At 42.5% G+C, this 20,913-nt stretch overlaps 1 protein-coding gene across 4 annotated transcripts; it reads right to left on the bottom strand.

Annotated features, from left to right (window-relative positions):
* Window positions 1-655: 655 nt before the first annotated feature.
* Window positions 656-17,720, bottom strand: LOC116616105 (serine/arginine repetitive matrix protein 2). 4 transcript variants are annotated; one of them, XM_048724341.1, is made up of 9 exons: window positions 17,589-17,720; window positions 15,823-15,870; window positions 15,173-15,229; window positions 7,373-8,508; window positions 6,939-7,000; window positions 6,760-6,844; window positions 4,128-4,237; window positions 1,866-2,598; window positions 656-982 (listed from the first exon to the last, which is right to left on the bottom strand). In XM_048724341.1, the coding sequence occupies exons 3-9, from the start codon at window positions 15,226-15,228 to the stop codon at window positions 945-947; spliced, it is 2,220 nt and encodes a 739-aa protein (XP_048580298.1). In that variant the 5' UTR covers window position 15,229; window positions 15,823-15,870; window positions 17,589-17,720; the 3' UTR covers window positions 656-944. The 4 variants fall into 4 exon arrangements, with proteins under 4 accessions (XP_048580298.1, XP_032233863.1, XP_032233862.1 ...); XM_032377972.2 differs by lacking the exon at window positions 15,823-15,870; XM_032377971.2 differs by lacking the exons at window positions 15,823-15,870; window positions 17,589-17,720 and adding an exon at window positions 15,328-15,482.
* Window positions 17,721-20,913: the final 3,193 nt, after the last annotated feature.

The following is a 20,913-nucleotide window of genomic DNA, read 5'->3' as shown; positions in this document are numbered from 1 at the left end:
CCCCTCTCTCTGAACCCAACCTCGACGACAGCTGATGAAATAATAGATTACAAGAAAATATAGGGAATCTTAGAGATTATATCCCCCAAGTTATTTTAGCAAAAATCTTCAATTTAATATAAGCAGGCTGATCATCTCGGGCGCTGTGTGAAAGGGCAGTTCTTGAATACGTTGATTGGTCATCTCGAGCGCTGTGTGAAAGGGCAGTTCTTGAATACGTTGATTGATCATCTCGAGCGCTGTGTGTGAAAGGGCAGTTCTTGAATACGTTGATTGGTCATCTCGAACGCTGTGTGTGAAAGGGCAGTTCTTGAATACGTTGATTGATCATCTCGAGCGCTGTGTGTGAAAGGGCAGTTCTTGAATACGTTGATTGGTCATCTCGAGCGCTGTGTGTGGAAGGGCAGTTCTCAAATACGTTGATTGGTCATCTCGGGCGCTGTGTGTGAAAGGGCAGTTCTTGAATACGTTGATTGGTCATCTCGAGCGCTGTGTGAAAGGGCAGTTCTCGAATACGAGGCTGTTGTGGCAGATCTGTAGCAGGCCGCGAATTATTGGGGGGGAGGGGGGGCATGATACAAAAAAATTAAAAAAATATTGAGGACACAACCCCACCTGTACTACTCATTTCCAAATCTTGAAATGCGACCACCAGTTGGTTTATTCATTTTATTTACGCTGTTATAAAATGTGTATAGAAGTGCTTATAAATATATATGTACTAGACGTAAAAATACTGATAAAGTGAAGAGCAACCTGGCTATTCTAATAATCAATCAATAAGATCAAGAGAGCATAAATATTTATAGACATATATTTGACAAAATGTAAAAATGCTTAAAATGTTCTTGCTTAAATTCCTTGGTAATTCTGATAATCAATACATAAAATTAGTTATTGGATAACTCTATGTACAATATATCTATGCTTATCTATTGCTTGTATCACCTGCTCACCGGGATCACTTGGAATACTGAGCGAGCTGTGGAGAAACACACTTCGATGTTAAGCCTGGGTTGTGTACACAATCCAGAATAGAAAAACGTAAAATATCTGCATATCATTTGCTTCCCCTTTAGACAGATCAAAACTCTTAAAAAGTATCTATTTGATTTTGAAGCAGAGTTTTTCTTTCCCAAATATGGGTAACTCGGGAAAGATCGTCCTCCTAGAGGAGGAATGGGGCAAGAGTGAAAGAAAAAGAAGATGCGGAAGGTTTTGAATTATTAAGGTTAACTCTCACATAAGCGGGAAACTATAAAATGAGAAAAAGGTTTGTGAGTAGAACCTTCCACTTATAAGAATAGTTCCCACGAGCACAGACCAAGAAAACTGGTCAATGCCATCAACGCATTTTATGGGCAAATAGTGGAAATTTGAGCCAAAAAGCTTATTTCCGCTATCGCTTGGCCGGCGCAGACTGGTGCCGAAATTGGGAATGAAAGCGAGGCTCTGTGCATTTGTCAAAGAAAAATAAGCTAAGCAATAAGCATGATAACATTTTGATAATTTGCGACTGGTATCTGCAGCCTTTATCAAAGCTCGAGCAATTCATCTGTTATCTATTCTCTTTTCCTTAGCTGTATTCCACTTTGAAGGAGATAGTTAAGAGATTTTCCATGGTGGTTGCGTGAGTTGACTCTGTGGTCTGACATAGAGCAAAGACAAATGACCAAGCGTGTGGAGTGTTCTATGGTGTAGAGCAAAGACAAATGACCAAGCGTGTGGAGTGTTCTATGGTGTAGAGCAAAGACAAATGACCAAGCGTGTGGAGTGTTCTATGGTGCAGAGCAAAGACAAATGACCAAGCGTGTGGAGTGTTCTATGGTGTAGAGCAAAGACAAATAACCAAATGACCGGCTTACCGTTGACCGAGAGAATGTCTGAAACTGGAGTAGTTGGGCGGGAATTATTCAAGCGATTGCGTGATGGAGACCTTCGACGAGATTTCTCTTTAGAAGAAGAATTTCGTGACGATGCGTCACGTGCCGGTGAAGAGCCTATTGGCTGTCTGTTCCCCGTCGGGGATGCGTTGTGTGACCGATTCCGTCTCGGCGATGATGTGCGTGACCGGCGACCTCGGTTTGGTGACGAGGACCGTGATGATGGCCGTGACCTGTGACTACGTGTCGGTGATGAGTTGCGTGACCTGACCGGCGAGGATGAGCGTGACGTCGGTCGTGAGTGCGGCGTGCAGTATGTGGCGGGGTGTGACCGACTCAGGCTTGGCGTGACGGGTCTCGAGTGCAGACTTGGGGTGCGGTTAACCGGGTGGCGCTTTTTGGTCGAGCCCAGACTGAGGGCCGAAGCAGAAAGATGGCTGCCTGGACCTTTCGTATGATTAACTGTTCTGCGCTCGGTATTTGGACTGAGGCTCCCACCTCGACCCGATTTATTACTCGAGATTCGAGACCTTGGTCGACTGCGCCCCCCTGAACTGCTCCCACTAGTACTGATGTTCCGGAGGTCCTTGTCCTGCCTCGCGAGTCGTCGAGCGATCTCTTGGAATTCTGCTGGCAAGTTACTGTACGCCTCGATTCCATGTGTGTCAGTGCGAGGCTCGACGGTCCTATAGCTGGCAATGGGCTTGGACGGAATCTGAGGGGAAATTATCCGAGTCAAGACAACACGATTCACATGACTGAGATCATAGTTAAAATGTACAATGTCTTTTCAGACCCCTGCAGTAAATTCCTTTTTTTTACATTCATTTTTATTTTACGATTTACAATCAATTCTTTCGTTCGACTTTGTTTTCGCGTCAGTGTTCAAGCGATAAAGGCAGCTCAAACATTTGAAGAACTCAGTTTTTTTAAATTCTCATGAAAGTAATTTTGATTTTTTTAAAAATAATAAACCACATAGTTTTAGTTTAGTCGACAATGTAGAAAACAATCTCCAGCTTTTCTCGTCTTCTAGGGGTACAGTACCGTCTTCTAGGGATACGGTACCGTCTTCTAGGGGTACAGTACCGTCTTCTTGTGGTACGGTACCGTCTTCTAGGGGTACAGTACCGTCTTCTAGGGGTACAGTACCGTCTTCTATGGGTACAGTACCGTCTTCTAGGGGTACAGTACCGTCTCTTAGGGGTATGGTACCGTCTCCTAGCGGTACAGTACCGTCTTCTAGGGGTACGGTACCGTCTTCTAGGGGTACGGTACCGTCTTCTAGGGGTACGGTACCGTCTCCTAGGGGTATGGTACCGTCTCCTAGCGGTACAGTACCGTCTTCTAGGGGTACGGTACCGTCTTCTAGGGGTACGGTACCGTCTTCTAGGGGTACGGTACCGTCTTCTAGGGGTACAGTACCGTCTTCTAGGGGTACAGTACCGTCTTCTAGGGGTACAGTACCGTCTTCTAGGGGTACGGTACCGTCTTCTAGGGGTACGGTACCGTCTTCTAGGGGTACGGTACCGTCTTCTAGGGGTACGGTACCGTCTTCTAGGGGTACAGTACCGTCTTCTAGGGGTACAGTACCGTCTTCTAGGGGTACGGTACCGTCTTCTAGGGGTACAGTACCGTCTTCTAGGGATACGGTACCGTCTTCTAGGGGTACAGTACCGTCTTCTTGTGGTACGGTACCGTCTTCTAGGGGTACGGTACCGTCTTCTAGGAGTACAGTACCGTCTTCTAGGGGTACAGTACCGTCTTCTATGGGTACAGTACCGTCTTCTAGGGGTACAGTACCGTCTCCTAGGGGTATGGTACCGTCTCCTAGCGGTACAGTACCGTCTTCTAGGGGTACGGTACCGTCTTCTAGGGGTACGGTACCGTCGTCTAGGGGTACGGTACCGTCTTCTAGGGGTACGGTACCGTCTTCTAGGGGTACAGTACCGTCTTCTAGGGGTACAGTACCGTCTTCTAGGGGTACGGTACCGTCTTCTAGGGGTACGGTACCGTCTTCTAGGGGTACGGTACCGTCTTCTAGGGGTACGGTACCGTCTTCTAGGGGTACGGTACCGTCTTCTAGGGGTACGGTACCGTCTTCTAGGGGTACAGTACCGTCTTCTAGGGGTACGGTACCGTCTTCTAGGGGTACAGTACCGTCTTCTAGGGGTACGGTACCGTCTTCTAGGGGTACAGTACCGTCTTCTAGGGGTACAGTACCGTCGAAAGTGTCGCACTTACTTTGGCACTTCCGCCTCCCGGTGTGTGATTAAAGTTGGCGAAAGAGTTCACTTTAGACTTCGTGTTCGAGTAATCTACTTTTCTTTTTGTAATCTTCCCTCGTCCGCCACCTGGGAAAGAAAATGTAATAAATAGCAACGAATTATTAAACGCACAAAGGCAACTGGGGTAAGGGGAAGCCTTTAATTTGTGGACGCAGACAAAGGTCTCCTTTTTTAGAATTCAATGTTTAAAACAATGTTAAGATACAGTGAGTCAAAAGGGGAATAAATAGTTTATATTTGTCGCTTCCTGTATAAGACCCCTAGCCCAAAATAGACGCCGTGCATAAGACATTCCAAATTGTACTCTCATGGGACTTTATGCAGTTACGATGTAAGTATTATCAAATGTAATAAGTATTGTCAAGACAAAAGTTACTTTGCTTGTAGTGTAATAAGTATTGTCGAGACAAAAGTTACTATGCTTGTAATGCAATAAGTATTGTCAAGACAAAAGTTACTTTGCTTGTAATGCAATAAGTATTGTCAAGACAAAAGTTACTTTGCTTGTAATGCAATAAGTATTGTCAAGACAAAAGTTACTTTGCTTGTAATGCAATAAGTATTGTCAAGACAAAAGGTACTTTGCTTGTAGTGTAATAAGTATTGTCAAGACAAAAGTTACTTTGCTTGTAGTGTAATAAGTATTGTCGAGACAAAAGTTACTATGCTTGTAATGCAATAAGTATTGTCAAGACAAAAGTTACTTTGCTTGTAATGCAATAAGTATTGTAACGACAAAAGTTACTTTGCTTGTAGTGTAATAAGTATTGTCAAGACAAAAGTTACTATGCTTGTAATGCAATAAGTATTGTCAAGACAAAAGTTACTTTGCTTGTAGTGTAATAAGTATTGTCAAGACAAAAGTTACTTTGCTTGTAATGCAATAAGTATTGTCAAGACAAAAGTTACTTTGCTTGTAGTGTAATAAGTATTGTCAAGACAAAAGTTACTATGCTTGTAATGCAATAAGTATTGTCAAGACAAAAGTTACTTTGCTTGTAATGCAATAAGTATTGTAACGACAAAAGTTACTTTGCTTGTAGTGTAATAAGTATTGTCAAGACAAAAGTTACTTTGCTTGTAGTGTAATAAGTATTGTCAAGAAAAAAGTTACTTTGCTTGTAATGCAATAAGTATTGTCTAGACAAAAGTTACTATGCTTGTAATGCAATAAGTATTGTCAAGACAAAAGTTACTTTGCTTGTAATGCAATAAGTATTGTCAAGACAAAAGTTACTTTGCTTGTAGTGTAATAAGTATTGTCAAGACAAAAGGTACTTTGCTTGTAGTGTAATAAGTATTGTCAAGACAAAAGTTACTATGCTTGTAATGCAATAAGTATTGTCAAGACAAAAGTTACTTTGCTTGTAATGCAATAAGTATTGTAACGACAAAAGTTACTTTGCTTGTAGTGTAATAAGTATTGTCAAGACAAAAGTTACTTTGCTTGTAGTGTAATAAGTATTGTCAAGAAAAAGTTACTTTGCTTGTAATGCAATAAGTATTGTCTAGACAAAAGTTACTATGCTTGTAATGCAATAAGTATTGTCAAGACAAAAGTTACTTTGCTTGTAATGCAATAAGTATTGTCAAGACAAAAGTTACTTTGCTTGTAATGCAATAAGTATTGTCAAGACAAAAGTTACTTTGCTTGTAGTGTAATAAGTATTGTCAAGAAAAAAGTTACTTTGCTTGTAATGCAATAAGTATTGTCAAGACAAAAGTTACTTTGCTTGTAATGCAATAAGTATTGTCAAGACAAAAGTTACTTTGCTTGTAGTGTAATAAGTATTGTCAAGACAAAAGGTACTTTGCTTGTAGTGTAATAAGTATTGTCAAGACAAAATTTACTTTGCTTGTAATGCAATAAGTATTGTCAAGACAAAAGTTACTTTGCTTGTAATGCAATAAGTATTGTGAAGACAAAAGTTACTTTGCTTGTAATGCAATAAGTATTGTCAAGACAAAGTTACTTTGCTTGTAGTGTAATAAGTATTGTCAAGACAAAAGGTACTTTGCTTGTAGTGTAATAAGTATTGTCAAGACAAAAGTTACTTTGCTTGTAATGCAATAAGTATTGTCAAGACAAAAGTTACTTTGCTTGTAATGCAATAAGTATTGTGAAGACAAAAGTTACTTTGCTTGTAATGCAATAAGTATTGTAACGACAAAAGTTACTTTGCTTGTAGTGTAATAAGTATTGTCAAGACAAAAGGTACTTTGCTTGTAATGCAATAAGTATTGTCTAGACAAAAGTTACTTTGCTTGTAATGCAATAAGTATTGTCAAGACAAAAGTTACTTTGCTTGTAGTGTAATAAGTATTGTCAAGACAAAAGTTACTTTGCTTGTAGTGTAATAAGTATTGTCAAGACAAAAGTTACTTTGCTTGTAGTGTAATAAGTATTGTCAAGACAAAAGTTACTTTGCTTGTAATGCAATAAGTATTGTCAAGACAAAAGTTACTTTGCTTGTAATGCAATAAGTATTGTCAAGACAAAAGTTACTTTGCTTGTAATGCAATAAGTATTGTCAAGACAAAAGGTACTTTGCTTGTAGTGTAATAAGTATTGCCTTACATCGACTTACCTTGTCTATGGGCAGTGTTGCCGGGTGTGACCGTCTTAGCCTTTGCATTCTTTGTTTCAGCCTTTTTCGTAGCCGTGGGCACAAACTGTTAAAATGAAATATAAGACATGATTGAGATCATCTCTAACGAACACACAATGAGTTAAGAAATAGAAGACTTAACTGCGTGGTATTCGTACCATTTTTGTTGTACTGCGTGTCGGCCCATTGGCGAGTGGAGTCGTCTTGTTTGCATTTACCACTAAAACAATAGAAATTAAAAGTTCTGAGATTTCGAAGCAATCACTGCGTAACTAATTGACAGAAATGATAATCTTGCTTGGCGTCTCTTCAGAGATACTGTACCGATTCCTGGTCACGGTCTAACACTTACCTCTTGACGTGCGTATCGGCAACTTGCTTGGCGTCTCCTCAGAGATACTGCCCGATTCCTGGTCACGGTGTAACACTTACCTATTGACGTGCGTATCGGCAACTTGCTTGGCGTCTCCTCAGAGATACTGCCCGATTCCTGGTCACGGTCTAACACTTACCTATTGACGTGCGTATCGGCAACTTGCTTGGCGTCTCCTCAGAGATACTGCCCGATTCCTGGTCACGGTGTAACACTTACCTATTGACGTGCGTATCGGCATCTTGCTTGGTGTCTCTTCAGGGATACTGTCCTCTGACAGCAGCGACTCCACGCTGTTTTTCCTCGAGCTGCAGGGCGTCTTCGAAAACGCGAATTCCGAGGTCGGAGAATCTGGGTAAAAGTCTTTGTCCAATCTATCGTTAGACCAATTTCCTGAGTCAGGAATCGTATCCAGGAGTTCCCCATCCGTGAAAACCTCTGAACTTAAATCAGATAGCTCCGCATTGAGTTCATTGTAGTCACCAGTCTGTAACGTCCTGCTTTGCTGATTCACATAATTGAGCGTGCGATCGTACCGGCTCATACTCTGCAACACGTTCATGCCTGCAGCGCCATGTTTGTTCGCATCCCAAGCGCCATGTTTGTTCGCATCCCAAGTATCCTTAGCGCCCATCGATCTGTCCGTGTTTGCAGCGTCTGTAGCTCCATCATCCGGCCTGGAGTCGTGACGCGTCCCTGTGCTCATGCCAGGTTTAGGTGCCGGGGAACAGTTAGTTTCTCGCTCGTTAGTTGTCGGTGCAGTTAGCATATAGTCAGGACTCCTCTCTTTGGCGTCCGTGCGAATAGGAGAGTAGTCCCGGTCCTTACTCGGGAAATACCTCGGGCTCTCCACCTCTTGCTCAAAACCACTTTTCCTGGAAATTCTCGAGGCGTTACTCGAGAGCAATTTTCCTGGCATATCCGAGATATCCAGATGCTCAAAGCTTGCACGCAAATGCGTAGCTCCGAAATCCATGTCATCACCAGTCTCGTTAAGACTACCATTCCTCTTTTTCCCGGTCAGATCCATGCTGTCGTTTATAAGTTCTCCAGTTTTTTCACCAGAAGTTTCTAGCTTTAAATGGTCGTAATCACTTCCGGTTTTACAAGGGCTGTAGGAAGGTTTCTTGATCTTTCGTTTAGGGCTTGAGAGCGCTATGTGGTCATCATAGAGCTTCAGGTTGCCGCCCATAGAATATTTAAAGCACGCATAGTCGGACGCGAGGGTAATCGATGAAGGATCGTAGAAGGTCGATAACTCCTCCTGAATCTTTACTTCGTCGAACTTAGGCAAGTGATCGGTGTCTGCGTAAAACGCCGCGTCGGGGATAACAAGCCTCTGGCCCTTGGCCCTCCTGAAATGGACGAGCGTTTTTATCAACTTTCACAAGCATATAACAAAAAGCTAGTAAGAACAGATGTCATCTGTAATCGAACCTCCAACTAACACGGACCACTTTCCACTGGGTTTGCTTGATAGTAACTCCCTCGATAACTAGTGATCCCGATGGGTCTATGTCCGAGTGATTTCTGTTCTTTCTTACTTTTCAAATAGTTTCCTATCTCTTCAAGTAACCCTATATGTTTTAACTCCGGAAACTTGTTTTACTATATTTGTACAGTTATATGTCTACTTATATCTGTAGTGTCCGCCGCATTGCATTATGGATTGTTAAGGTGCGCAATGCACCATGGTAGAACACATGTCAGAGATCCGCCATCTTGTATTAAATGTGGAAGACCACGAGTCTGTTTCTTTTTGCTTTGTTCCTTGCCGAACACCACATTCTGGCGACGAGGATGGGATCAACAACTGGATAAACACATACTGAAGTTAAATCTGTCAAAAAAAAAGCCGGTATGGCCGTCTGTTTATCAGGATTACCAACGCCAAAAGCCTTCGACTGCATTGGCGAACCAGCCACGCTGGAACAAAGATGGACAATCTGGAAGTCCGAATTTGAGCTCTACTGCACTGCATCTGGCATCAAAGACTCGAAACAACAACGAGCAATACTTCTTCACCTAGCAGGAGCTGGAATACGAGAAATTTTTCACGCTTTTACGGCTGAACAACAGGGGGAGGACTATAAAACAGCCATGGACTCCCTCACTCAACACTTCAAACTCAAGAAAAACGTACCGATGGCCAGGCAAGCCTTCTTGACAGCGGTACCAAAACCCGGTGAGAGGATTCATCAATTTGCAATTAGACTGCAAACCCTTTGCGAACACTGCGAGTACAACGACCAAAAGGACAGTCAAATTCGAGATAGAATTTTGACCTTCATATTGGATAAACCCCTCAAAGCAAAACTCTTTCGTCTGACTCTCAGCAAGCTCCTGGAAATTGTCAACACGTACCATGACAAAGAAGCACTAGTTCTTGTGCCAGATCAAGGTGGTGTTAACCAATTGAGAGTACAACAGAAGCCTGACAGTGCTGATCCCAAGTTTGATGGCAGATGTCATCGTTGCAATAAGCAGGGTCATAAAGCTGCTGACTGCAGATGTAGCAAAAATCACCAATGTGAAAAATGTGGGAAAATTGGACATTTCAAGGTCTGCTGCAAATCAAAGCAGACATCTGGAAAAGCAAAGTCTGCAAGTGGACCAAAATCAAAGGGCAGGAAGCCATCTCATGTAAGACAAGTGGAAGCTGTTGATGTTCAAGAAACTGATAGCGAAGAGGAAGAAGATGTTTTTAATGTATTCTGCACGCACACAGAGTCACCGCCTGGTACTATGGAGATATCTATTGGAGGTGTTATACAGAATGTCATCATTGATTCGGGTGCAAGCTGTAACCTTATGTCAGAAAGGACATTCAATGACTTATCAAAAGGAGACATTGTTTTGAAGCCAAGTAGCAAGCAAATTTTTGCATATTCGTCTAGTGATGCTTTAAATCTTAAGGGTAGTTGTATGCTTAATGTGCATGTACCAGAAACAAATGTGGATAAGCGCGCAAAGTTTTTCATTGTCTCTGGAAAAGCGTCAACTTTGTTAGGTCGTGAATTATCTGAAGCTCTAGGCATACTCAAAGTAGGAGTTCAGGTTAATAGTTGTAGCTCAGATTTCTCAGCTATAAATACTCAGTTAAACAGCAAAGCAGCGCTTAAGGCCAAATTTCCTGATGTTTTTCATGGTTTGGGCAAGCTTAAAGGTTTTAAACTCAAGTTACATATTGATCAGAATATTAAGCCAGTAGCACAACCATTGCGTAGGATTCCTTTTAGTCGCAGGCAGAAGGTCGCTGACAAGTTGGAGGAACTTGAGAAGCTTGGTGTGGTGGAAAAGGTAAACAGTCCTACAAGTTGGATCAATCCCCTTGTGGCAGTCGAAAAGCCAAATGGAGATGTTCGCATTTGTTTGGACATGCGCCAGGCCAATCAGGCTATCTTAAGAGAAAGACACCCAGTACCTACTATGCAAGAAACCCTACAAGAAATCTCAGATGCAAAGATTTTCACCAAATTGGATTTAAACATGGCTTTCCATCAAATCAAGTTATCCCCAGAGTCCCGAGACATAACTACTTTCGCAGCGCCAACAGGTTTATATCGCTACTGTCGATTGCTCTTCGGTGTGAACATGGCTACCGAGAAGTTCCAGAACCTGATATGGCAAGTTTTGAAAGACTGCCCTGGAGCCTTCAACATGCATGACGACATTCTTATAGTGGGTAGGAACCAAAAGGAGCATGACGAGAACCTGGAAAGAGCTGTCCAAAAGCTGCAAGACAGCGGGCTCACCCTCAACTATGAGAAATGTGTGGTAGGAGCCTCGAGTATGGATTTCATGGGAGACACCATTTCTGCAGATGGTCTTAAGTTATCTGACAAAAAAATCGAAGCAATTGTCGAGGCACCTGCACCAACCAACCAATCAGAGGTGAGAAGTTTCCTTGGTTCTGCTCAATTTTGTGCCAAATTCATTCCACAGTTTGCAACCATTTCTGCTCCCCTGTGGGATCTTACCAGTAAAAATGCTAAATGGAAATGGGGTGCCAAAGAGGCAGAATCATTTGCACAAATTAAGCACTTGCTAACATGTGCACCAGTCATGTCTTATTTTACACAGGGAGCCCAGACCAGGATTATCACTGACGCCTCACCAGTTGGCCTGGGGGCCATACTAGAGCAAAGACAACCTGGTGATGGTCAATTTCGACCAGTGTACTACGCAAGTCGTAAGCTTAGTAAGGTTGAACAGCGCTACTCACAGTTCGAGCGAGAGGCCCTTGCTGTCAAATGGGCCTGTGAGAAATTTCACATGTTCCTTTATGGAACCCATTTTGAAATACTAACTGATCACAAACCCTTAATTTCAGTCCTAGGTCCAAAGTCTAAACCCCCGTCTGCTAGGATTGAACGCTGGCTGTTGTACCTTCAGCAATTCAGCTATGTGGTCAGGCACATTTCCGGAAAGGAAAATTCAGCCGACGCCCTGAGTCGTTTACCAGTTGGTCCAGTACAGACAGCTGATTCTAAAGCAACCAGCGAGTATGTGTTTAGCACTGCAAAGGCCGCAGTACCTGTCGCCATGACCCCAAAGCATGTAGAGGTTGTTTCAGAGAAGGACCCAACCCTTATTCTGGTACGCGAAGCAATTAGAAGTGGAGACTTCACCCGCCTCACAGGTACCTTGTACAAAGCAGTGTCAAAGGAGTTGTGGATTGCCGGACAATTAGTGATGCGTGGAAACCGAATTGTGCTACCAGAATCCCTATGGAAGCAAGCAATTATTTTAGCTCATGAGGGACACCAAGGAATGGTGCGCACAAAATCCCGCCTGCGAAGCAAACTATGGTGGCCGCAGATGGATGCACAGGCTGAACAGTTCATCAAGGCCTGCTACCCCTGCCAGCTAGTTGGACCACGTGGCAAACCGGAACCTGTTCGATCAACAGAACTACCTGAAGAACCATGGGAGGACCTCGCCACAGATTTGACTGAGATACCTGGAGGAAACCACTTGCTGGTAGTTGTGGATAACTACTCCAGATGGCCAGAGGTAGTACTCCTTAAGAAAACCGATGCGCCACACGTCATCACGGCATTGGAGGGAATATTCAGGACACATGGCATACCATACACGGTTCGCAGCGACAACGGACCGCCCTTTGCCTCGAAAGAATTTGAGAATTTCTTAGAGTTCTTAGGCATAGAACATAAGAAAGGAATTCCATATTGGCCACAGAGCAACGGCGAAGTGGAACGATGTAACAGAACAATTCTTAAAGTGATTCGGATAGCAAACTTGCAAGGAAATGATTGGAAGAAAGCGCTTGATGATTTCCTTTTTCAGTATCGCACAACAAACCATGCCGCAACTGGATGCTCGCCAGCCGAACTCCTAATGGGAAGGCAGCTCCGAGACAAGCTACCTAGTGTAAAGATTCCGAAGGATAGAGCGACAGAGTCAGAGTGGCAACACAAACTTAGGGACAGAGACGCTCTATCAAAACTCAGACAGAAAGAGTATGCTGATGCTAGAAGACATGCTGAGCCAAGTGGAATTGATGAAGGCGATGAAGTATTGCTGCGACAGACTCGCCGCGAGAACAAACTCTCTCCAGTTTTTGAGCCTGAAGCTTACAAGGTTTTGCAGAAGACAGGTAATGCAGTTGTACTGGAGGATTCTGATGGAAATAGGAAGATGAGGAATGTAGCACAAATGAAGAAGTTCATCAAACCACAGGAAGCAGTCGCCGCAGACATGCTGCCTACTCCACCTGAAATCGCGCAGGAACATCAAACCGCACCTGAGACCCAGAACCAGTCCACACTTGATTGTACAGCTGAAATGCCAGCGTCTCCTGGTTCTCTAGCCAATCAGCGACCTGCGCGCACTAGGCAACAACCTGTTCGTTTTAAGGATTATGTGCTACAATAAGTTTTGTTAGTTTTCTTTTTCTTTTCAGTTTTACATACATGCGTAGGACCCCTACTATAGCTGTTATAGTTATTTAGCTCCTAGTATGGACTTTAATGCTAAGTAAGGGGGGGATGTAGTGTCCGCCGCATTGCATTATGGATTGTTAAGGTGCGCAATGCACCATGGTAGAACACATGTCAGAGATCCGCCATCTTGTATTAAATGTGGAAGACCACGAGTCTGTTTCTTTTTGCTTTGTTCCTTGCCGAACACCACAATATCTACAGTTATATGACCTACGTAAAACGGATACTTTCCAAATTTTTCAATGGAGCTACGCTGGGAGCTACAGTGGAACCTCCATTTATAACGGACACCCGACTCTATTTTGCTCTTTTTTTAAGGTGTGCTAAATAAGTGTTAATAAGATGACTTATTTTTGGAATATTTTCTGGCTTAAGAACCTGGCGGTTTAATTTCATTGACAAAAAAGAACAACAAAAAAAACAAACAAACAAAAAATAAACAAAAAAACGGCATGTCAGGTAATGCATTAAAAAACTCATTATCCCATTTTTTTTCTTTTCTTTTTAAATATTTACAATTCCGCTGTTTAAAAGCCATTCGAGCAGGATCTATATATAGAGGTTTTAATTAAATTTTTGTACTTTCATATTAAAAAAATAAAACTTCAGTTTACTCAGCATGTTACACGGGTAATTCGAGTGAAAATACGCTTTTTGTTAGATATCTGGAGCCTGACACAAGTCTATTCATTTTTTTATATTAAAAAGTAGAGGAATAACATCTTCTGAGATATTACTCAAAGAGAAAATTCGTGTTTTAACTTACACATTCGATATAATGATGTCATTATCTCTCCTCAATAGGACAATCATGGAAATTTGTATAAAGTGTTCGTTTTCGCACCCTTAACAGAACGATTATCTAGCCGTAAATCCATGGAGAAGAATAAGGATCTCCACTTACCGTCATGTATTTTCAGAGTCTCAAAAGATTATGCCAGCGAGCAGCGAGGATTTTCAATATGCAAATTAGCCCTGCGGCAGGTGGGACGCTAGCGAGGTAGCAACATTATGGTTTTGAAATCGTCACACTGTTGCTATAGAAACTGCGTTTAACAAAGTCCTCTAAATATAATGTGTAGAATTGTATAATATAGAAAAGCCTCTTTTTCAGAGTTTTGACCGGCTTTAGCTCAATGGCACACAAGCCAAGCTGTACAAACAGGCAAGTAACGTCTTTTTGATACATTTGAATCTGGCCAATAACTCCAAGGAAAAATGAAATAGTTTGAGATCGTGATGTTGAGTTATAGGAAAAAGAGACTCTCTCGGGACTACCAGCGAGTTTGTGTAATCAAGATTTCACTCAATCAATGCAGTCATGGAAGGGGCAACTTATAGACACTATTAAGAGAATAAATCGTTTTTCTCCTATTTTATTGCTTTCTTTTACTTTTCTGGCTTCGTAGGATACGGTTGTGCAAGTACTCTGCCCTCCCCTCCCTCCAAGGGTTCCCCGTGCGGGGGAGGTAAAAAAACTAATGACCGTTATAGTGACATTTGTGGCGCTCTGTCCGGAAATACCCATTATCAAGTGATTTTCAAATGTCTTAATTGATACAACAGTAATTGCTTTTCTGGAATGGAACCCCTGTAAATACTCTAATCAACGATCATTTCTAAGGACGTCTTTATGGTGATGAATCGCAAAAAAACATTAGTTCGTTTTATTTGGCAAGACTTAACGTACAAGAAAATAAATATCTTTATCTGATAAGACCAGAAATTCGAAGGGAATATCCGTTCACACATTCCATTGATTAAAACAGGCGCCATGTTGGAAGAGTTTTTTTATCGTATTGCCTGGTCTTTTGGTCTGTTTATATATTTCCTTTTCATAATACTTTCTACCAAGTTTTGTCATAGTTATAATTTTATCAGTTAAACACCAAATGGAACATACTAAGACTCCAGAGGGGTTTTCAACTCTTGCTATGTTAAATTACTACGCTAAAACCGTGTATTTACTCGCGCCGTCATTTGGAATCAAGCCATGCGTACACCCCATAGTAGTAGTGATTGTCATATATTCACTCAACCTTCAAGATCATACCTTTCCAATTTCCGCCGTCTTTTTCTTTCCTTCCATTTCCCTCCTAGGGCGTACATTCTACAAGTGATAAAATCCTTTGTTAGGAATGCAACTAACAAGACAACTAACATCGTGATTAAAACTAGCACTTGGAAGACATCCCAAGGAATACTCGCCCTAAAGCGGTCCACATGGCGTCCACCAAGATGCCGCCAACGCCTCGTTGAGGATTCAGAAATGAGAAAAAGGGCTGTTTTAGGGGGTTTCAAAAAGAAAAGAAAATATCTCCCTTTGTTGTTGTGTACGTGGCCACACTCTTAGAGAAAGGACAACTGAAAGCGAAACAAATTGAAAGCAACAGGTTCTAACGGGTGTTTAAGCGCAAAACCACCAGTTCTGTTATGGATTTCTATACCTCCTATGTAACAACAATACTTCAAAACACGATTTCTCCGACACATAAAAAAGTGTTTTATTCCAAGACTTGGCGCCTTATTACAGGACATTCTGACAGTGGGACAGGAAAAGTAAAACAAGTAATTCTATTTTGATAAATTACTATAGCGTAGTATCCTAGAGAAAGGTCAAATGTCCACGAGTCACACAAGCCACTCGAGCCGTACACTATTTTTTCCTTTCTTGCCATAGAGGGGGGAAAACGACGAACCAACCTGTGGATCTTTCTTGACTTATGAGATTTGAAGAGACCAGTCAGCTAGCTACCAACAATAAAGATACTCATCAGATCGAGGCTGAGTAGGCAGCTTCAGCTTTCCCACAATACTTGGCGGGTATTAATAAAAACGGTCACGTGACCTTCAAGTGATGATGACAAGGCAATCAAAATAAGCACATCTCTCGCCCAGTTGGCCACGAATACTTACAACTCTTTTACTATGTTGTTCACATAACATCATTAGCTGTGCATATATAGTTTGCCCGTTTAAACATCATTAGCTGTGCATATATAGTTTGCCCGTTTAAAGTTTAAAGTTTCCCATAAGAAATAAACCTCGTAACTACCTACCCTACCCCGGACAAAGGCAGTATGTTTTGATGGTCAGCTGGTGCGTTTTATATCTCCAAATGATTATAATGAATAGTGATTTATCAGTATTAAGGGTGTACTGACATTAGTGTTGCTCAGTAACGACGTTGCTACGCTGGTGGCGTTGAGCGTGCGCCTAAACATAACACGGAATTCGTCATTCCAAGCTTTCCTGAAGTAAAAGAAATGAAAATGTGCGTTTCAAGCTCCCAAAAATTGATTTTAAGTTGATCTCAGCCTTTTCGGGTGATGATATTTCCCATATTTTGTAAAAACAAAGATTTAGCGAAGGTTTAGTCAAGCCAACTTTTTTAAAGCCAAAGTTTTCAATTTTCACTACCTGTGCTCGCTGCAAACACCAAACGCTCGCGAGCGCACTGAAAGTCTTATTTCAAAGTAGCGCGCGCTGTATCAGAATTTTAACATACTTTTTCCATTTTCATCTTGACATGACGGATATCGTTCCTTTGAAGTGTAAATACCACTAAACACTATTGGAATTTGTTTTTAAACTTCATTTAAATTTCATCATGTGAGAAATCAGTGTGTCTGGGCAGGCCGAATGAGCACGCGCGGGCTTTGTTTCACTTCCGGTTCTGCGTTTTCTAAAAAAAAAGCTTTTTTGTCGCCAAGTTATTTCAAAACGCAATATTTTCTTTGTATTCCTTTTTATTTAATTCTCCTTCATATAGCCAAGCATGGATTTAGCGTTAATCTAACAGAAACCAAAATTATATCAAATAATCTGGATTTCAGGACCTTTGAAAAATCATAAAAAAAACAATTACTCAATCATTTCTAAAACGCATGCTTGGCTTAATGCACCCGTCCCTCAAGATTCATAAAACGTATTCAATATTTGTTTTCGAGCAATTTTACTTGAAATATTTGGTTTTATCTGTATCTATGACGTCACATTATGACGTCACGGGGTAACGTCATCATAATAGTCAGCACACTTGTGGTGGCCAACTTGGCAAATATCACACCCTTATGACTTTCTGCAAGGCTTTTATGCTATATTCACTTTTCCTTAGCAACAGATGTCAGTACACCCTTAAGTATATCTCTTTAGTATATCTCTAAATACTGTATATAAAGTTCTAACACATCTCTGTCATCGATAGTAAAGATCCATTAAACATAAACAGATCAAAGAATTTGACACAACAAAGCATTCTTGCTACGGCTTAACTTAAGGATAACCCTCCACTATTCACATTTGTCTAGTATTTACTTGCTCTTTCTATAGAAATCGAGGTGTAAAGTCTCATTGCAAACCCTATTGGACGCGTATTCTGAAGTCTGTCCCATTTTCTACTTCACTATATGCTACATTATATGGATAAACTGAAAATTATTCCAACAGTGTGAAGTCGCTATCCTTACCTCGCCTCTTGAAGTGGGAAAAGGCAAATAATCCCCGAGCGAATTGGTCTTATTGGTGGACGACAACTTGAATTTGGCACCGTCGAAACGACCTAGTCCGCCATCTTTCTTAACCACAGGAATACCACATATTACAAGCGACTCCTTTGTACGTCTGCACGAAGGCATGCAATTATCGCATTTATTATGACACCAGGAAACAATAGAATTGACTTGATAGCCCAAAGTGAGCACAGAAAAAGGCATTATATCTTAGACGTTAACATACTTAAGTAATAAGTATGCTTGGCTAACGTACTAATACTAGGTAGATAAATTATCATAACTGGCTTTATTCAATTTAGAAATGTTATAGTAATAAAAATCAAGACGTGCAAATGTGTTCTGTCTGGTACATGTCAGCGGTTTCCAAAAAAAGAAAAACATGTTTCAAGGTCTAGCGAGGACAGGTGGGGCGGGGGGAGGTGGTGCGTTACTAACTAACCAAAGACTTTACAACTATATAACGTTCTAGTCTAAAATTTTTTTATTCTTGGGCAATGTGAACTTTATTTATCTTTATGAAGACTACTTTAAAATTATACTTTTTTAGGTCGCTCCTCCCTAGCTGTTGCCGTCATCCCTGCTGAAACTCTCTTGTTGCTTGAACTTTGATTACATTCCCGAGCTGGCGCCATCGTCAGGCCCGTACCAAGGATTTTTATTGGGGGAGTGCGAAATCCGAAAAAGTGGACCTAATTTTTCCGGGGGGGGAGGACTTTTTCTGATATAAATCTGACCACCCCCTTTGCAGTATCCCTACGGGACGTTTATTATCGGATTTTGCACGTCTATTTAAAACCGAAAGTGGACCTTCGGCCGTTGTTGGGAGGAGGGGTGCGTTCGCACCTCCTGCAGCCCCCTGACCGTGTTGCTTAATGCGACATGGGAAGGGAAGAGAGACGCCCCAGAAGCTGTGAAAAAAGGAAACGGGGTAGCAGGGTCTTACGAAATGTTTCTAGCTTTTTTTACTGTTCGTCTGGGAAGCTTTTCATCCCAAGCTTTTGGCCGTAAACTTCGCGAAACTTTTTTCAAGTTTCCCCATCAACTCGCTAGGAACAATAGCTTTTATAGTCTTATCTCTTTCCGTTTTAAATTCATTTGCATGCATCGCGTCATCGTAAAAACTGCACGTCTTTCCCACTACCTCCGACAAAGAGTTCGGACTCCAGCCTAACACCTAAATGTGAGGAATGAGGAATGTGGTAGATAGAAGAAAATAAGCAAAAAAGCAAATGTGTGAAGGCGTAGAAATGTCAAACGCTGTACCAGATCGATCTCGCATTTTTCGAGCGATTTGGTAACCGAAATCTGTTCACTGAACAAGTACGACGAGGAGGAGGGATTTTTGCATTTAACAGTTGAAAACTTACAGATGCTGTAATTGATTTAAACAATGAAGGTAATCTTCGCTTATTGCAGTGTTTCTGGACTTTCTTTGATTTGGGCAACTTCTAATGTTAAAACCACCACTTATACAGTCCTATGCAACAGGCCTATTTTTACCCCCCTGGATAAGGGTCCTGTGCAACAGGCCTATTTTTACCCCCCTAGATAAGGGTCCTGTGCAACTGGCTTATGTTTGAGCCCCTGGATAAGGGTCCTGTGCAACTGGCTTATATTTGACCCCCCTGGGTAAGGGTCATGTGCAACTGGCTTATGTTTAAAGCCCCTGGATAAGGGTCCTGTGCAAGTGGCTTATATTTGAGCCCCCTGGATAAGGGTCCTGTGCAAGTGGCTTATGTTTGAGCCCCTGGATAAGGGTCCTGTGCAACTGGCTTATGTGTGAACCCCCTGGATAAGGGTCCTGTGCAACTGGCTTATGTTTGAAGCCCCTGGATAAGGGTCCTGTGCAACTGGCTTATGTTTGAAGCCCCTGGATAAGGGTCCTGTGCAACTGGCTTATGTTTGAAGCCCCTGGATAAGGGTCCTGTGCAACTGGCTTATGTTTGAGCCCCCTGGATAAGGGTCCTGTGCAACTGGCTTATGTTTGAGCCCCCTGGATAAGGGTCCTCTGCAACTGGCTTATGTTTGAACCCCCTGGATAAGGGTCCTCTGCAACTGGCTTATGTTTGAACCCCCTGGATAAGGGTCCTATGCAACTGGCTTATGTTTAAGCCCCCTGGATAAGGGTCTTGTGCAACTGGCTTATGTGTGAACCCCCTGGGTAAGGGTCCTGTGCAACTAGCTTATGTGTGAACCTCCTGGATAAGAACCCTGTGCAACTGGCTTATGTTTGAGCCACCTGGATAAGGGTCCTGTGCAACAGGCTTATGTTTGAACCCCCTGGATAAGCGTCCTATGCAACTGGCTTATGTTGGAGCCCCATGGATAAGGGTCTTGTGCAACTGGCTTATGTTTGAGCCACCTGGATAAGGGTCCTGTGCGACTGGCTTATGTTTGAAGCCCCTGGATAAGGGTCCTGTGCAACAGGCTTATGTTTGAACCCCCTGGATAAGCGTCCTATGCAACTGGCTTATGTTGGAGCCCCCTGGATAAGGGTCTTGTGCAACTGGCTTATGTTTGAACCCCCTGGATAAGCGTCCTATGGAACTGGCTTATGTTGGAGCCCCCTGGATAAGGGTCTTGTGCAACTGGCTTATGTTTGAACCCCCTGGATAAGGGTCCTGTGCAATAGGTTTATGTTTGAGCCCCCTGGATAAGGGTCCTGTGCAACTGGCTTATGTTTGAAGCCCCTGGATAAGGGTCCTGTGCAACTGGCTTATGTTTGAGCCCCCTGGATAAGGGTCCTGTGCAACTGGCTTATGTTTGAGCCCCCTGGATAAGGGTCCTGTGCAACTGGCTTATGTTTGAGCCCCATGGATAAGGGTCTTGTGCAACTGGCTTGTTTGAAGCCCCTGGATAAGGGTCCTGTGCAACAGGGTTATGTTTGAGCCACCTGGATAAGGGTCCTTGCAACAGGCTTATGTTTCAGCCCCCTGGATAAGGGTCCTGTGCAACAGGCTTATGTTTGAAGCCCCTGGATAAGGGTCCTGTGCAACTGGCTTATGTTTGAGCCCCCTGGATAAGGGTCCTGTGCAACTGGCTTATGTTTGAACCCCCTGGATAAGGGTCCTGTGCAACTGGCTTATGTTTGAAGCCCCTGGATAAGGATTCTGTGCAACTGGCTTATGTTTGAGCCCCCTGGATAAGGATTCTGTGCAACTGGCTTATGTTTTAGCCCCCTGGATAAGGGTCCTGTGCAACTGGCTTATGTTTGAAGCCCCTGGATAAGGGTCCTGTGCAACTGGCTTATGTTTGAACCCCCTGGATAAGGGTCCTGTGC

This window comes from Nematostella vectensis, chromosome 2 (genome assembly GCF_932526225.1).
Source record: "Nematostella vectensis chromosome 2, jaNemVect1.1, whole genome shotgun sequence".
Lineage (NCBI taxonomy): Eukaryota > Metazoa > Cnidaria > Anthozoa > Actiniaria > Edwardsiidae > Nematostella > Nematostella vectensis.
This window is presented reverse-complemented; position numbering and strand designations above follow the sequence as displayed.

Excerpts from the sequence above, each read along its gene's own strand:
- LOC116616105 (XM_032377971.2), bottom strand. Across the intron at positions 6,845-6,938 it reads CACGCAGTACAACAAAAATG|TTTGTGCCCACGGCTACGAA; the intron begins GTACGAATACCA and ends TCATTTTAACAG. Across the intron at positions 4,238-6,759 it reads CAACACTGCCCATAGACAAG|GTGGCGGACGAGGGAAGATT; the intron begins GTAAGTCGATGT and ends TTTCTTTCCCAG.